Genomic DNA, 16,942 nt, shown 5'->3' with positions numbered 1-16,942 from the left:
GGCCTCTCCCACTCCCCTGCTAAAGCCAGTCGCCCTCCACAGTCACTCTCAGTGGACTGTGCTCCCCACCCCCCGAGCCTGGCCACACTGTCCTGCTCACCTGTGCTGTTCTCATGGTCTCCTCATGGGCTCCCCGAAACCCCCTGCACAAAGCCTCCAGGGGATCGTCACCGCCGTAGGACAGCTTCCAAGCCCCGTAACATAAGGACAGTGAAGCTCTTCACGTGTGGCCCACCTTCCCTTCAGGGCCCCACTTCTGGCCATTTTCTCACTTGCTGGTCTCCAAACCAGCCTGGATCTTTTATGAACATGTACAAGCTTGAACAAGCTGTCTGTCTGTCTCTTCCCCAGCTGCCTGCCCCACAAACTCCTATTCATCCTTCAAGGCCTCTCTTTGCAAAGCCTTCCCTCAATGTCCTGGCAGAATGCAGCTCCTGTGTCCTCTGCAGGTTTGGGTCTGGATTTCTCTCTCTCGTCTTGGCACTTATTGCATTACACTTGTTTTGGTCTGGGGGTCCACTTCCTCCACTAACGTGTGGTGGGCAGGCCCATGGCACATTCATTTCTGTGTCCTCAGAGCCTTGCCACAGGCCTGGCACACACTAGAGCTCTGCACATGGTTGATGAATGAATGAATGAATGAATGCACTCATGCTCACTTACTGAATGAGGGAGTGAACAACCAAGGTCCAGATCTAGTTGCCAGCCCATGGTTCCCACCAAACTTTGCCACTGTGCCAAGGCTGGGCCACCCAAGGGGCCCACACCCATCTCTGGCCCTCCGGTCTGGTCCCGTTAGGGCCTGAACTGCCCCCGCCCCTTGAGGAAAGTTGCAGTGTAAATTCAGGCAAATGGAAATAGCTTGGATTCAAATGACCTATTCAAACTAGCTGTTTATTACTCTCTGAAAGCAGGGGCTGGTTTCCCCGCCTTGACTCTGCTCAGTCAGGTGAATCTGTGAAAAAAAATAGCTGCACGTTTGCATTTTATGGAAATGATGGACACTTCGGCAAGGTTATATCCTGGGAGTTATAACTCCCCTTTAGTTTGACTACATTTCCATGAGAGGATGGGGGTGGAGGTGGGTGAGGGGAGGCAGAGGAGCTGGGGTCTTTGGAAGCTTCCAGCGTGCCTCATGAGCTGGGACGGAGGGTGTAGGGTGGGCACGCGGTGGCCCCAGAGCAGCACCCCAAAGGAGACTTGGGCTTCTCCTTACCGTTGAAGTTTTTCTGCCGAGGAGGCTAAGAGGCCCTGAATTTCCGGGGAGCATTTCCACCTTAGCCTCCTGGGGGCGGGGAGCTCGCTGATGGAGTCGGCTCGTACCAGCTTCTTGCTGCTCTGCATCCTGCGGGCACAAAGAGGCGACCTCCTGTGGCCCTGCATGTTTCTTTGCCCCCTGCAGTCATCTTAGCTGCTGCAGTTTCAGTGGGTATGAGCTGCCCCCCACAAACCATTGCACAGATGAAGAGACTAAGGCTCAGAGAGGCCACCCAAATTAGTAAGTGGCAGAGCCAGGATTCCATCCAGTTCTGCCTGACTCCAAAGCCCAATATTTCCTTTCATGTTTTCCCTTTCGACCATGTTACACCACTAACACTTATAAAACAGTTGGAGAGAAATTGAAGAAGCAAATTGTGTTTTCTGTCTATGAGGGTTGGTTTGGGTTTTCAGTGATTCTAAAAAGTTCCTAAATCGTGGAAGAGATTTAGAACTTAGATTCAGGGAGAAGATTCTAGAAGGAGAGAATGACAAAATCGTGAACGGAGGAAGGAACCTGGTGTGTTTAAGGGACAGAGAAGCACTCAGTCTGGCCAGCTTGGAAGCTAGGGAGAGAGACCCAGCCCGAGGGATGGAAAGAGGTGCAGCTCAGAGACCTTCCTCTGTGCCAGCTCAATAGTCAGCCCAGCCCTGACTTGGGATAAGCAATAGGTATTGATCTGGGCTTCCCTGGACCAAGGTAGATATTCCTTTTTAGCTGAGAATTCTTTGCCAACTGCCCTAAACGTGTTGTCCAGGCTGCCCCTTCTATCCGTGGCCAACAAAGTGTATGATGTCTCATTCAAGCTGGTTTTCAAACTCATCTTTTGCTATGACACCTCCCAGACTAATGCAGCCCCCCGGTGGCCACCCACATTTTTTTTGGCCTGGCTAGGTGGCCACTCAGCAGTCTGGCTTTGCCTCCCATGGCTGCTCTGGAGGGACACTGCCCCCAGACTCACATGTGCTTGAGTAGGTGCTCCGTGCATTGCACCAGGACGATGCCGTCGAATGGGGAGTGTTCACACACCACACCGCAGGTACCGTCTCGGCCCACCACAAACTGCAACAGGGAGGAGAGAGGTGAGCGGACCTCTAATAGAGTCAGCATCTCAACCCAGCCTCTTGGCTCCAGGCCAGGAGCCCCCAGACTCTCAGAGGGACTTCTCCTCCAAGGACACCAAAGCACATTATCTCCTGAAACGAATATTGCACACAACTGGCATGGCCTGAGAATATGGGGGCCTCAAGACAGCTCTAAACTGGGTGACCTCCTTCCCAGAATGCTCTGGGCAGTAAAGGTGGAGCCCAGAGTTCCTGCTGCTGAAGTAGCCCAGTGACTCCTGACAGCTCACGCTGAGGCTATGCACACTCTCCCCAGGCCATGGGGAAGCTCCTTCAGCTTCTGTTAGCCCTTCACAGGGCAGCAGGGCCACCATCCTGTACTGCGTTGTGTGATTACGTGTCTGATGGATGCTGTGTGTTTGGCCACCACTGATTTTATTCCCAGGATCTAGACCAGTGTCCACCCCATATAGGTGTTCAATAAGTTTGTTGAACAAGTGAATAAAAATAACGGTTTGTGGGCTGGCCCGGTGGCGTAGTGGTTAAGTTCACACACTCTGCTTTGGCAGCCCAGGGTTTGCAGGTTCAGATCCCAGGCATAGACCCATACACTGCTCTTCAAGCCATGCTTTGGTGGCATCCCACATACAAAGTGGAGGAAGATTGGCACAGATGTTAGCTCAGGGATCATCTTCTAGCTCAGGGCTAATCTTCCTCGCCAAAAAAAACAAAAAAACAACAAAAAAAATGGGATGACAAAAGGAAAAAAAAAGATAACGGTTCAATTTGGATGGTGTGCAGATTCCTAGGGAGAATTAAAATATCCCTTGATGGGAGTGAAGGATGCCCCATTTACTGCTGCCCGGGCTTCGAGTCAGGGACTCGGATTCCAGTTCTGCTGTTGTCTCTTGCCAGCTGGGAGAGCTTCGACAAGACACTTCAACTCTCTGGCTTCAGTTTGCTCTCATTTAACATGGATCCAATAAGGCCCAGCTCACAGGATGGGTGTGAGCATTGGAGAGAAGGTATACAAAAAGTACACAGCAACTGTAAGGATGACTTAACGATTTTTTTATGAATTCACAAGGCTGTGTTCAGCTGACTCGGGAAAGGGATATGCTCAGTATGTACCAAAGTACTGGCAGCAAATAATGAGAAGAATGAAATGTGGTTCTTAAAGCGTAACCCAGATAAAGTGGGGCCGCCTTGTAGCCCATCTCGGCACAGCATCACACTCAGGAGATACTAGTCCACCATCCACAAACAAACAAACAAACAAACACGCTACCGAAATCTTTATGAAACCCCTTCCGAGCACCATAGCACACAGCACACACCTGAGCTGACTCCGTGCCTCCCCGATCTCTCACATAATGTGTCAGCTGTCCGAATTTTACTCCCATTCTCAAACAAACTTCCCACAGAGTTTCCCTCAAAATTCATCCCTTGCAGGCTCTTTCCTCCCTCCCCTGGTGTCCCCTGCATTTCCCTCCCGAGACGAGCTCTCCGTCCTTTCAGGTCAGCTCCATGGAGGCTATTTGGCTTCTCCAGCTCACCTGACCACCTGTCCTGCCTGTTTTAAAAAGAGCCTATAAGTGCACATGGTCACCCACGTGAGGCGGAAGGTAGGGCTGTGCCACCCACGCATTAGTGCTTCTCTGTCCCTGTCACTAAAAGAAAAGAGAGGAAAACGGCACTTTTTAAAAACTGCTACCAATGCTTAGTATGATTCAGGTCCTGTACAACCATTATATCATTATTCCCTCAGCTGCTCCATGAAAGATTACAAGCCATTAGCACCACTGGTGGAGGCTGAAACAGCCAGCGTGGCAGCAAGAGAACTCATCAGAAATAGCAGAATCAATATGCAAACCAATAAAAGGGATAACCTGTAGAATGTAGGGGACAGAGAAGAAAAAAATGCGATGCTGCCTAGAAATGCTTATTAGTGTGAGCAATGCTAACCCAAAGCACAGACATCATTGGCTGCTATTTAACATGGACATTGTGAAACTGTGGTGGCCTTAAAAACAAACAAGATTAGATCCAGGATTGGTATGCTGGGGAAAAAAGGATGGAGGGCCAGGGATGAATGGCTCAACTTCGACTTCATCCCCATCTGCGTGAGTGTTTTTCTCCCAGCCAAAGTGAATGTCTTGTTTCTGGGCTAATGTCATGTGAATGAAAAATATATAGATTGTTTTATTTCATTTTATGACTTTTCTTCTGTGGCAATGCTGGGCTGTCCTACTTCTCAGGGATGGAGGGAGGTGAGTCAAAATGGCCAGGCCAGGGTGATGGAAATTCAGAAAAGCTGACATCTCTGGGCATCAGACATGATTCTTGCTGAATGTGTGGAGGACTTGTTTGGTGGGAGCCCCCAGCATGCGCCCACCTTACAGTGTGTGATGGGAGATGGTGAAGGAGCCCCAGATGTGACCCAGAGGCCCCACAGGCCTGGCACAGGCTACAGAAAGTTTAGGGAGTTTGAGTCGGGTTTGGCCTCTTGCTTCTGAGAAGAGTTCTGGCCAGGTCAGGGGCTGACACCAATGGCCCATCTCCAGCCCCTCAGCTCCCTCGGCCCCAGATGCAGCATCTAAGGCAGCAGAGGCCAGTGCCAGTGAGCGAGCCTGCTGGACGTGAGCACACGCAAGCTCAGGCCACTGGCCATGCCATGACAGACACTTACCTGCAGAGACTTGTCGTACCAGCGGTTTGACCCGTTCTTGCTGCAGCCTCCGCCGTGGAGGAGCTGGAGAGCCCTGTTGGTGTCACTGAGCTCCACGCCTCCTGGGGCGTCCAGGCACACCAGGCAGATGCTGCGCTCGATCATGTCCAGTGAGTCCCGGTTGGTGGAGTCTGCAGGGCAGGCAAGCAAGGCCTTGGCACCTGCCCGGCCCCAGGCCTGGAGTCCCCTCCGCAGAACCCCACACACGGCAGGTAGGCTCACACACATAGGACACCCGGATCCTGAGCCAGTCCTGACCCTGCCCCTCACCCCAGTGGGTGGGCTGTGAAGTCAGCCAGGCTGGCCCGAGCTTCTGTGCTAATCCCGGGGACCAGCTCACCCTCAGGGTCCCTGCAAGAGTCCCACCCTCCAGCTGTGGCCAGTTCTGCCACCAGATGTGTGGTCACTGGTCCTGCCTGCCAGGATGAAGGAGGCTTATGTGGGGCCTTCTCCATGGACGTGACCCTCAGGCCAGCCTATGCCAGGGGAGGAGCTCCAAATCCCCATCCAACAGCATCTCCCACTCTGGCACCTGAGAGCCATGTCTGGCACACAGGCATGTTTACTTGTCCTGAACTACAATATTCAAGCATTAGTTGCAGAAATTTTAAAATTAGTCAATTTCTCACGAAAATCTGAGTCAGGGAGTAAGAGTGTTGCTCTCCCTGCCTCCCGCCACCCCAGCAGTTATTTCAATGCAGAGGGCAGACAGAAGGGCCAGACCGCCCTGAAACTGCATCTAGATGAGCCACTGGGGCCGTTTCAGGCACGTGGACCTCATCAGGACAAAGAGGCTAAAAGCCACTGAATTGTGCTGGAGACATGTCGCTAAGGGAGTTTGACTTCTCCGTAGGGGATATTGGGCATGGAGTTCCTCCTGGAATAGAGCTGGGCCGGCCAGATGGCAGGCGGCTGAAAGCCACCGAGGCAACTTCCTCCCCCGAGCACAGGTTGGCTCACAAAGCCTGCCCAGTGGGACCTGACCGTGGCCACGGCTGGTGCTGCTGTGTTTCCCTTCTCCCAATCAGGAGTTTATTGTGGTGATTGTGTTCTTTCTCCACGGTTCCAGACACGGTGTGGGCATCAGGACCCAACGGTGAGGGCTGTGCATTGCCCAGAAATCCAGACTTCTGGGCTGGATGCTGTGCAGGGACGAAGTGCAAGGTTGCAGGGTTATCCCCTCCACCAAGGCCCAGAGCATTCTCCGCATGGGAAGATGGGGTGCATATTTGGAGGCAACGGGGCATTATGTGGCAGAGACCGCTAGTTGCATATCACAATATTCATTCTCCGTTTAGTCGCAGAAGGTCTGGTTTTTAGCTTGGCACAGGGACAACTGGAACTACAGCTACCTTTCCCAGCCTCCCTTACAGCTGGGGGTAGTCATGTGTCTAAATTCCACCAACAAGATCTAGAAACACTATATGAAAGCTTCCAGGAAACCTTCTTAAAGATAAATAACATTTGCTCTTTGCCCTTCTGCCCACCTTCCTCCATCCTGCTACTTGGAACACAGGTGTGATGGCCAGAGTTCTAGTTTCCATTTTGGACCATGAGGATGAGGGCCACACTCTGGCAGTGAGAGGGAAGAACCCCTAGCCGCCATGTGTCAGTTCTGGCTGGCTCACTTCTGGTACACATAGGGAAGAGAGAAAACTCCAATGTCTTTAAGCCACTATTATTTTGGGTTTTCTGTCACATGTGGCCAAATCGAATCCTAACTTACACCATCTGGTGGCGAGTTCACATTCTCACACTGCAGGAATTAGCTGGAGCTGAGAAGCTGCCCTCTTGGTTTGCCACAGGCCTCTCTCACCTATTTAACCCCCTTGGTCCCTGCAAGTATTTAAATTCAAGGTCCCTGTCCAGATGCTATTCTTTTTGTCAGAGAGAAACATTCTGAAACTCCTCCAAGACGACAGTGGAGCCTCTCCCTACTCCCACTTGCCCAGCATCAAGGTGGGCACTTGGCAGCCCTGGTCCTGAGTGCTGGCCCTTCTATTTCCTGTGCTCAGCTCTGTGCCCCTCAATTCTGAGCCCAGGCATGCAGCCCTCTGCATGTGCAGCCACGTGCACCCCTCAGCGCCAGCCCCTTCCCCTCCCCACAGGGACCCCAGTGACTGCTGGGTAAGAACTGTCCCTTTCAGAGCCCCTGGCTCTGGAGGCTTCTCTTCTTCCAGAGCTTCAGGCCAAGAATTATGCCTACCATCTCTCACATTTGTTTGGAATCTGCCTTCCTGAAGTCCAGGGAATGTGTGGGAGCAAACTCAGGATCTCCCGCAGCCTCTGTTCACCAGCCAGGTCCTACCTGTGGGCTGGAATCAGACACAGCAGCACCTTCCCCAGTCAGTGGGAGGCTGAGTCCATACACGGCCCGATGCTGCTATGGGGGCCCACACCAGGAATGCACCCATGCTTTCTTCTGTCCAGTGATGGATCTGGGGCGGCCCTTGATGAGGTCCTGTCTGCTCTTCCCTGCTCGTGGCTTCACCGTGGCCTCTCTGGGCTGCACTGCCACTCAGGCACATGGCGAGTTCCCTCTCCCAGTGCGGTCAGCCTCAAATAGGGCAATCCCTAAGACCCTCCCCTGGGTCTTCTCAACCCCTGCTGAGCACACAGATGCTAAGACCACCTGTGCTGCTCCCTGCTCTGCCCAGGTGATTTCTCCAGGCTCCCGAGAGGTGTCCACACATATCTTCATGTGGAAAGAGTCTCCAGTCCCCACTCATCGCCTTCCTCCCACTTCTTGCAAATCCCGGGAAAGAGATGTCTCTCACAGCAGGCCTTCCACACTGGGAAGGAGGGAGACCAGCAAGCCAGCCCATTGTCGGGTCATCCATCCCCCCCTTCCTGTCTAGAATGAGGGTTTGGGGAGCAGCATACTTTCAGGAATGCTCTTGATCCCTATGGGGTCAGGATGACTCCTCACCTTCTCCACGGCCTCCTGGGCTTTCTTGCCTCAGTCTCATCAACCTCAAGGCTTTGGGCCATGCTCTGAGGATCTAAAGGTGAATGAGACCCAGTCACAGCCCTGGGGAAATTCCCTTTCCCTCTGCTTCTTAAGTGTGGTGCAGTCACCGTGTCACCCTCTTCAACCTGAAATGGCTCCTACTGCCCACGAGGTAGAATCCAAACTTCCAAACATGGCCCCCCTGGCTCTCCTCTGCTGCCTCTCTGGGATCACCTTCCCTGAATCCCTGCATGGACCTCGCTCCATCCTCCTGCCACTCCCTGGACACCTGTGCACATTCATCTCCTCACCATTGCACAGGCCGTCCCCTGGATGGGGGCTCTTCTCCTACTCTGCTTATCAAAGCCCTGCTCATAAAATTATCCCAAGCTCCCTAACCCTCTAACAGTGCTGGCCCTGCGTCTGGCAGGGGTGAGAGTGGCTCAGACAGAGCTCCTACTCTCCAGGACTCCTCACACCGACAACACAAGGAACCTCTGCTCTGTCCACCAGGCTGGCCTCACACGGTACCGGAGCCCAGAGCTGGACTGCCCCCCCGACTATACCCACTGCTTCCTACTGCACAGCACATGACCCTGCCATTGTCCCCAGACCCCCCCATGCTTCAAGCAGTCACAGCCAGTCCAGCCCAGGAGCCCTGATCTGGTCCCCTCCCTGTATATCTGTGAGCTCGCAGAGGACATGTCCTGGGTCTCCAGCCCAAGTGGGTACAGAAAAGTGCCCACGGCTGGCCATGGACTTGAGCGTGCATGGACAGGTGAGGCTGAGATCTGCGTGCACAGCTCAGAGAGGGAGCCCAGAGGAGCCAGTGGCTAGTAGGAGAGGTCTGTGACCCCTCGAGCGTCAGAAAACCACTCCCTTCAGGGCAAAGAGCTTCATGGGATGGAGGGTGAGAGGTGGGGAGAGACGGAGACAGGGAAGGGATGCCTTACCCTCCGCAAAGCTCCTAGCCCTGGCCCTCTCTGCTCCAGTAGGAGTCCATGCCAATTGCCATGGTGCCCACCCTGCACTGTGTGCTATTCTGGGGGTTCCTTTGGGCTCCCAGGCTGGCTGATGACTTCAAATCATCGGGAGGCCTTGGCCAGGCCTGGGTCAGATTCAAACACACAGAGAGGAAGGGAGAAGCATGTCAGCAGGAAGATACAGTGTGAGAAAAGGCTCTGAGAGCTGCGGAGTACATATCTAGGCTTGTGCGTGGAGCTTGCGGGTGAGCAGAACCCCCCCAGGCTGCAGTTTGACCCCAGCTTGTGGGTGTAGTTGTGCAGGATTTAGGCGAGGCTGCAAAAACACAGTCAAGTGATGCTTTTAGCTAACCTTTGTTGAGCACCTACTCTGTGCTAGGCATCACCCTCGGCACTCTTATTGATGAATATGAGATAGGCATTATCATCATCCCCATTCACAGGTGGGGAGCAGAGACGCTAAATGTCTTGCCTGGGGTCACCCAATAAACGAGAGGAGCTGGACTTGATCCCAGGCATCCAACCCCAATGCCCAGACTGGGAGCAGATCATCAAGGGCTGTGAATGCTAGGCTTGGGAATGTAGACTTCAACCAGCCACAACAGGGAGCAACTGAAGAGTCTCAGGCAGAAGTTGATGTGGTCAGAGTGGAGTCTAGGAGGCCTAGCAGCGTGGGGAAGGCATGGGCCTGGAGGCCGGCCAAGGGCCCATGGGCAGCCCTGATGCTGCATACCTTGGCACTGTTGGTCGTGTCTCAGTGAACTCTGAGAGCCCAGGCTTGGTATTTGCCTACACCAAGGTTTCCTTAGAAACAGCCCCAAGGCCAAGGTGGAGTGAGCAGCTCCTCAGGAAGCCCACAGCAGGCCTGTCCAGCCAGGAGGCTAGGGAGCAGGCCTGATGCAGCCTCTGGGCAGGAGAATGGAGGCTTGACACACTCCTTCCCATCTGGACAACTCAAGGCTGGCAGCAAAAAAAGACAGCTCCCCGGGCATCAGAGCCTCAGGCAACTCCCCGCAGGAGAGAGGGACCCCTGAGGAGGGGATGAGCCATCACCACCACACACAGGTTGTGCAAGGCCCTGGAGCTCAGCACCAACCAACAGGAACCAGGTCCCAGCTCATTAGACGCAGTGAAATGGGAGCAGAACAGCAGAGCTGGGATGGCAGGTGGCCTTGCAAATGAACTCCCTGCATACAAGTAGCTGATCGGTCAAATGCTGACAAGTTTATCGTGTAAGGCAGAAAATGAACTACACCCAAACTCATCTACCACGGCTCTGGGCCAAACGTAATGGAAACTCGGGGCAGTGGGCTGGAGGCACGCGACAGGGGCCGTTTGTCTTGTGACATCCTCATAGAGCACATGGAGGCTCATTTAATGTGGTAAATCAATCTTCCTCAAGGAGCCTCTGCTTAATAGTGGCGGAGTTGAGTAATAGGAGGAGCTTGCTCTGCCACCCACGTCTGGGGAGTTGGCAGCTTCGGCGATGCAGAAATTCCAGAGGCCACGAGGCCTTAGAGGGCCCAGAAGCTGATGTTAGAGGTTGAAAGCTTACAAACCGTGACTAAGATGAACAAAGATAAAATGAACACAGCACTTCTGCCTTTGGAGGGCTGCAGAACTCTCAGGTGCTGCTTCCCAACACATCCACCTGTGCACACACACACACAGACACAGACACAGCCCTCTCTGGGACACTTGCCTTCTCTGATCTATTAGCTGGGAAGTTGGCATGGTCAAATTTCTACTGTCCTCCCTCACATGGTCTAGGGAGATGGAGGCACTGGGCTCCTTCTCAGAGGCTGAGAGCTTCTAAACTTTTGTCAATCCCGTCTGAGCATCTTTCCTCCCCAGACGAAAGGATCATATTTTCTTTCGGGAGGAAAATCTGACATCCCACATCTCACATTTTCTACTCTATGGCGTATGGGGTGATGTTTATGTTCCCAGTCCCCAGAGGCTATGAGAATTCCAAAAAAAGTATTTCTTGCCCAGTGAAATTTGTTCTTTGCAAATCAGAACTGCTTTGACTTGAGTTATAAAAGCCTCTTTAAAGAGCTCAAGAGGGAGGGACTTCTGTTTCTAGAAAGATCAAGTGGACTTGTCCCTATTCCTCTCACTAAAAACCCTAGATGTTACATTTAAAACATATGTAAGAAGACTCTGAAAGACGGAGAGAGGAAGGCAGAGCAGCTAGAGACCTCAGGATCCAAGGAACAACACGATGGTGGGTTCCTTGGCTGTAATGGATTGAATTGTGTTCCCCTCCCCCAAATTCATGTGTTGAAGCCCTAATCCCCAATGTGATTGCATTTAGAGACAGGGCCTTTAAAGAGGTAATTAAGGTTAAATGAGGTCATAGGGTGGGATCCTAAACCAATAAGACTGCTGTCCTCATAAGAAGAGGAAAAGACTCCAGGGAAGCGTGTGCACAGAGAAAAGACCGTGTGAGGATGCAGTGAGAAGGCAGCAATCTGCAAGCCAGGGAGAAGGACCTCAGGAGAAACCAACCCTATCAACACCTTGATCTTGGACTTATAGCCTCCTGTGAGAAATAAATTTCTGTTGTTTAATCCACTCAGTCTGTGGTATTTTGTTATGGTAGCCCTAACAAATGGATACACTGGCTTTTCTGTTTTACCTAAAATATCCCAGACTTGGAGCTGAAGTAGCCAACAACATAAAAACACAGACAAGCGTGGATCAAAAAAAGCCCAAGAAAAGCCTGCTCCCTTTAGCCAAAGGACCAGGTAAGGGGCAGACTAGCAAGACAGAAAACTTTTAGATAATAACCCCCCACCCCACTCCAGAAAAGACTGAGTGGGGATTCTGTAAACAGGCATCTCAACCTCTGGTGGTATCAGAGAAGGCATGGTCTCAGATGGAAGCAGGGACTTCCATCACCATTGGGTGGTAACCACCATCCAAGTTGTCCCACTCACAGCAGAGACCATGTGGGGAGCCTGAATTCCCAACCCCCACAACCAGCAGCTAGTAGTACCCCCCCAGGGTGTCAATATAGGCCACATGAAGAACCTGGACTTCTCCCCCTGCCTGGCTGTAACAAGGCAGCACCCATCTGCTTCCCCTGCTGGAGCAGTGTCAGAGGAAGCTAGTTAAAACAGAAGGTTTAAATAAGATCCAGAGTCTGATAATATAATATACCCAGGTTTCAACAGAAAATCACTTGTCATACCAAGAACCAGAGAAATCTCAACTTGAGGAAAAAAGACAATCTGTAGATTCTGAGATAACAGAAGTGTTCAAATTATGTTACAAATATTTTTAAATCAGTCATAAATATGCTTCAACAACCAATTATGAAGACATTTGAAACAAATGAAAAAAATGGAAAGTCTCAACAAAGAAATAAAAGATATAAAGAAAACCAAATAGAAATTTTAGAACTGAAAAATATAATTACCAATATAAAAAACTCAGTGGGTGGGCTCAACAGGAAAATGTAGGGGGCAGAGAAAATAATTAGTGAACTCGAAGATAAAACAATAGATATTGGCCAATCCAAACAGACAGAAAATAGACTAAAAAAAAAAAAAGAACAGAGCCTAAGGGATCTGTGGGACAAAAGATATAACAATCATGTCATTGGAGTCCCAGAAGGAGAGGAAAAAGAGCAGGGCAGGAAAGTACTCAGAGAAATAATGGCTAGAAGCTTCCTAAATTTGGCAAAAGACATAAACCTAAAAATTCAAGCTCAGTTACCCCCAAAGAGGATAAAGTCAAAGAAATCCACACAAAGACATACCATAGTCAAACTTCTGAAAACTAAAGAAAAGAAAAAATCTTGAAAGCAGAGAGAGAGAAATGACACTTTACCTATAGGGGGAAAGGCAATTCAAATTACAGCATATTTCTCATCAGAAACCATGAAGGCTGATAGGAAGTAGCCTAACCTTTTTCAAGTGCTGAAAGAAATGAACTATCAACCCAGAATTCTATGTCTAGCAAAAATATCCTTCAGGAATGAAGGAGGAAATAAAAACATTCTCACATGAGGAAAAGCTAAGAGAATTTGTCCCCAGCAGAGCTACCCTAAAAGAATGGCTGGAGAAATTTCCCTCCCAAAGAAAGGAACTATATAAAGAAAGGAACACTGGAACATCAGAAAGAAGAAAGAACAACAGAAAGAGTAAAAATCTTAGTAAATAATTTTTCGTTCTCTTTTAGAGTTTTTTAAATTATGTTTCACTGTTGAAGCAAAAATTATAGCACTGCATAATGTGGTTCTAAATTTATGTTAGAGGAAATATTTAAGATGATTATATCATAAATGGAGGAGAGTAAAGGGATTTAAAGGGTGGTAAGCTTTCTACACTTCACTAGAAGTGGCAAAATTTCAACACCAATAGATTGTGATAAATTATGTGTATATAAGATAACGCCTATAGAAACTACTAGAAAAAGCTATACAAATGGATACACTGAAAACACTACAGATAAATCAAAACAAAGTTCTAAAAAATGTTCAAGTAACCCACAGGAAAGCAGGAAAAACAAAGCAAGAACTGAAAAACAGAGAAAACAAAAAATCAAATGACAGAGTTAAACCCCAGCATATCAGTAATTACACTGACAGTGTAAATTAAAAATCATGTCCCAGCCATATGCTATCTACAACAAACTCACATCAAATATAATGATATAGGTTGGTTGACAGTAAAGGAAAAGAAAAAGATACATCAAGCAAACATTAATCCAAAGAAAGCAAGAGTGGCTATATTAATATCAGATTAAGTAAACTTCAGAGCACAGAAAATGACCAGAGACATTGAAGGACATTACATAAAACAAAAAGGTGAACCTACCAAAATATACAGCAATCCTAAATGTGTATGTATCAAACATACCACAAAATATGTGAAGCAAAAACTCACAGAACTGAAGGGAGAAATAGACAAATCCACAATTGTATTTGGAGACTTCAACATCCCTTTCTCGGTAACTGATACGACAACTAGACAGAAAGCCAGCAGGGGTACAGCAGAACTCAACAACACCATCAGTCAACAGGACTGCCATTTATAGAACACTCCACCCAACAACAGCAGAATATACACCCTTTTCAGGTGCCCATGGAACATATATGCCAAGACTGACCATCACATCCTAGGCCATAAAAAATCCCCAACAAATTGAAAAGAATTGAAATCATATAAAATGTGTTCTCTGACCACTGGAATCAAAGTAAAAATAAATAAGAGAAAAAGTTCCAAATATTTGATAACTAAATGACACTCTTCCAAATAATCCATGGGTCAAAGAGGAAGTCTTAAGGGAAATTTTAAAAAACCATTGAAATGAATGAAAATATAAATACACCCTATCAAAATTTGTGAGACACAGTGAAAGCATCATTGAGAGGGAAATGTATAGCACAAATGCTGACATTAGAAAAAGGAAAAGTCTCAAATGAATAATATAAGCTCTCACTTCAAGAATCTAGAAAAAGAAGAGCAAAATAAACCCAAAACAATCAGGAGGAAGGAAATAACAAAGAGCAGAAATCAATGAAATTGAAAACAGAAAAAAAAGAAAATCAATGAAAAGAAAGCTGGTGTCTTTAAATTATCAATCAAATCTCTAGCAAGGCTAACAAACAAAAACAAAAGGAAGAAAAGACACAATATCAAGGGGAAATAGGGCAATCACTATAGACCCTGCAGACATCAAAAGGATAATAAGGAAATACTATGAACAAATCTACAGGCATAAATTTGACAACTGAGATAAAATGGACCAATCCCTTGAAAGGTATAAACTATCACAATACACCAAGTATGAGATAGATAGATAATTTGGATAGCCCTAGTAACTGTTAGGGAAATTGAATTTGTAAGCTTAAAATTCCTGAAAAAGAAATCTCCAGGCCCAGATGGTTTCACTGGGGAATTCTACCAAACACTTAAGGAAGAAATAATGCCAATCTACACAATTGCTTCCAGATAATATAAAAGGAGGGAACACTTCCCAATTCATTTTATGAACCCAGTATTACCCTGACACCAAAACAAGACAAAGACAGTACAAAAAACAAAACAAAATGAAAACAGAAAAAGCAACCAACTACAGACCAATAACCCTCAGGAATATAGATACAAAAATATAGAACAATATATAAGCAAATAGAATTAAGCAACATATAAAAAGAATTAGACACCATGACTAAGTGGGACTTACTCCAGGGATGCAAGGCTGGTTCAATATTTGAAAGTCAATCAAAGTAATCCACCATATTAACAGACTACAGGAAAACCACATGATTATAGCAATTGATGCAGCAAAAGTATTTGACAAAATTCAACATCTATTAATGATAAAATCTCAAAAAACTAGGAATAGAGGGGAACTTCCTCAACTTCATAAAGAAAATCTACAAAAAAAGCCTATAGCTAATATCATAAAGTTAAAAGACTGCATGGTTTTCCTCTAAGATTGGGAACAAGAAAGGATACCCACTCTTACCACTGCTATTCAACATAGTACCAGAAGTCCTGGCCAGTGCAATAAGGCAAGAAAAGGGAATTAAAGGGATAAAGATCAGAAAGAAAAAAAAACTGTCCCTATTTTCACATGACATGATTGTTTATGTAGAAAATTCTAAGGAATCTACAAAAGAAAAAAAAAAATCCAAACCTCCTAGAACTAATAAATGAGTTCAGTAAGTTCATAGGATACAAGATAAACATACAAAAATCTATTGTAGTTTCTATATACCAGAAATGTATACAAACACATAAACACCAAAATTAAAAATACAATACCATTTACAATCATGCAAAACAAATGAAATACTACAGTGTAAATCTAATAAAAATGCACAAGACTTGTATGCTGAAACTACAAAACACTAATGAAAGAAATCAAAGAAGATCTAAGTAAATGGCGAGATACACTGTGCCCCTGCACAAGAAGACTCAACATAGTAAAGATGTCATTTCTCCCCAAATTGATATACAGGTTTAACACAGCTCCCATCAAAATCCCAGCATGAGTTTTTGTAGATATAGACAAGATTATTCTAAAATCTGTATGAAAAGGCAAAGGAACTAGAAGAGCTAAAACAATTTCAACAAAGAATAAAGTTGGAGGAATCAGTAAACCCAATTTCAAGACTTATTATACAGCTACGTAACCAAGAATTGTGTAGTATCAGCAGAGAGATGAACAATGGAAGAGAATAGAAAACCCAAAAATAGAGCCACATTAATACCCCCAACTGATTTTGAGAAAGGTACAAAAGTAATTCAATAGAAGAACAGCCTTGTCAACAAATGTTGCTGGAGCAACTGGGCACCCACAGGCCAAAAAACACACAAAAAAACAAAAAGACCACAACTCAAATATAAATCTCACACCTTATAAAAATTAATTCAAAATGGATCAACTTAAATGTACAACGTAATACGTATTATAAAACTTTTAGAAAAAATAAATGAGAAAATCTTTGGGATCTAGGGCTAGGCGAAGAATTCTTAGACTTGATGCCAAATGCATGATTTATAAAAGGAAAAATTGTTAAATTGGACTTCATCAAAACTAAAAACATTTAGTCAGTGAAACACCCTATTAAGAAAATGAAAACACAAACTACAGACTGGGAGAAAATATAAAACCACATATCCAATAACGGGTTAGTAAAGAATATACAAACAACTCCTAGAACTCACAGTAAAAAAAAAAAAAGCCAAAAACCAAACAATCCAGTTAGAAAATGAACAAAAGACAGGAAATGATGTTTCGCCAAAGGAGATATTTAGATGGCAAATTAGCACATAAAAAGATATTCAAAATCATTAGTCGTTAGAGAAATGTAAATGAAAACTACAGTAAGCTATCACTACACATCTATCAGAGTAGCTAAAATAAAAAATCATGACAACACCAAATGCTGGTGAGGATGCAGAGAAACTGAATCACTCATACATTGCTGATGAGAGT

The 16,942-nt window shown here is 47.0% G+C and overlaps 1 protein-coding gene across 1 annotated transcript in view; it reads right to left on the bottom strand.

Annotated features, from left to right (window-relative positions):
* CHAT (choline O-acetyltransferase) overlaps positions 1-16,942 on the bottom strand; it is a 46,322-nt gene that overhangs the window by 11,098 nt on the left and 18,282 nt on the right. Inside the window, exons 7-9 of the mRNA XM_058542651.1 lie at positions 5,012-5,181; positions 2,220-2,320; positions 1,217-1,345 (exon numbers count right to left, since the gene is read on the bottom strand). Coding sequence (XP_058398634.1) covers positions 1,217-1,345; positions 2,220-2,320; positions 5,012-5,181 — 400 coding nt within the window. The remainder of the gene's footprint in view (positions 1-1,216; positions 1,346-2,219; positions 2,321-5,011; positions 5,182-16,942) is intronic.

This window comes from Diceros bicornis, chromosome 6 (genome assembly GCF_020826845.1).
Source record: "Diceros bicornis minor isolate mBicDic1 chromosome 6, mDicBic1.mat.cur, whole genome shotgun sequence".
In the NCBI taxonomy this organism is placed as follows: domain Eukaryota; kingdom Metazoa; phylum Chordata; class Mammalia; order Perissodactyla; family Rhinocerotidae; genus Diceros; species Diceros bicornis.
Note: the sequence above shows the minus strand (reverse complement) of the source record. Positions and strands in the feature narration are given on the sequence as shown.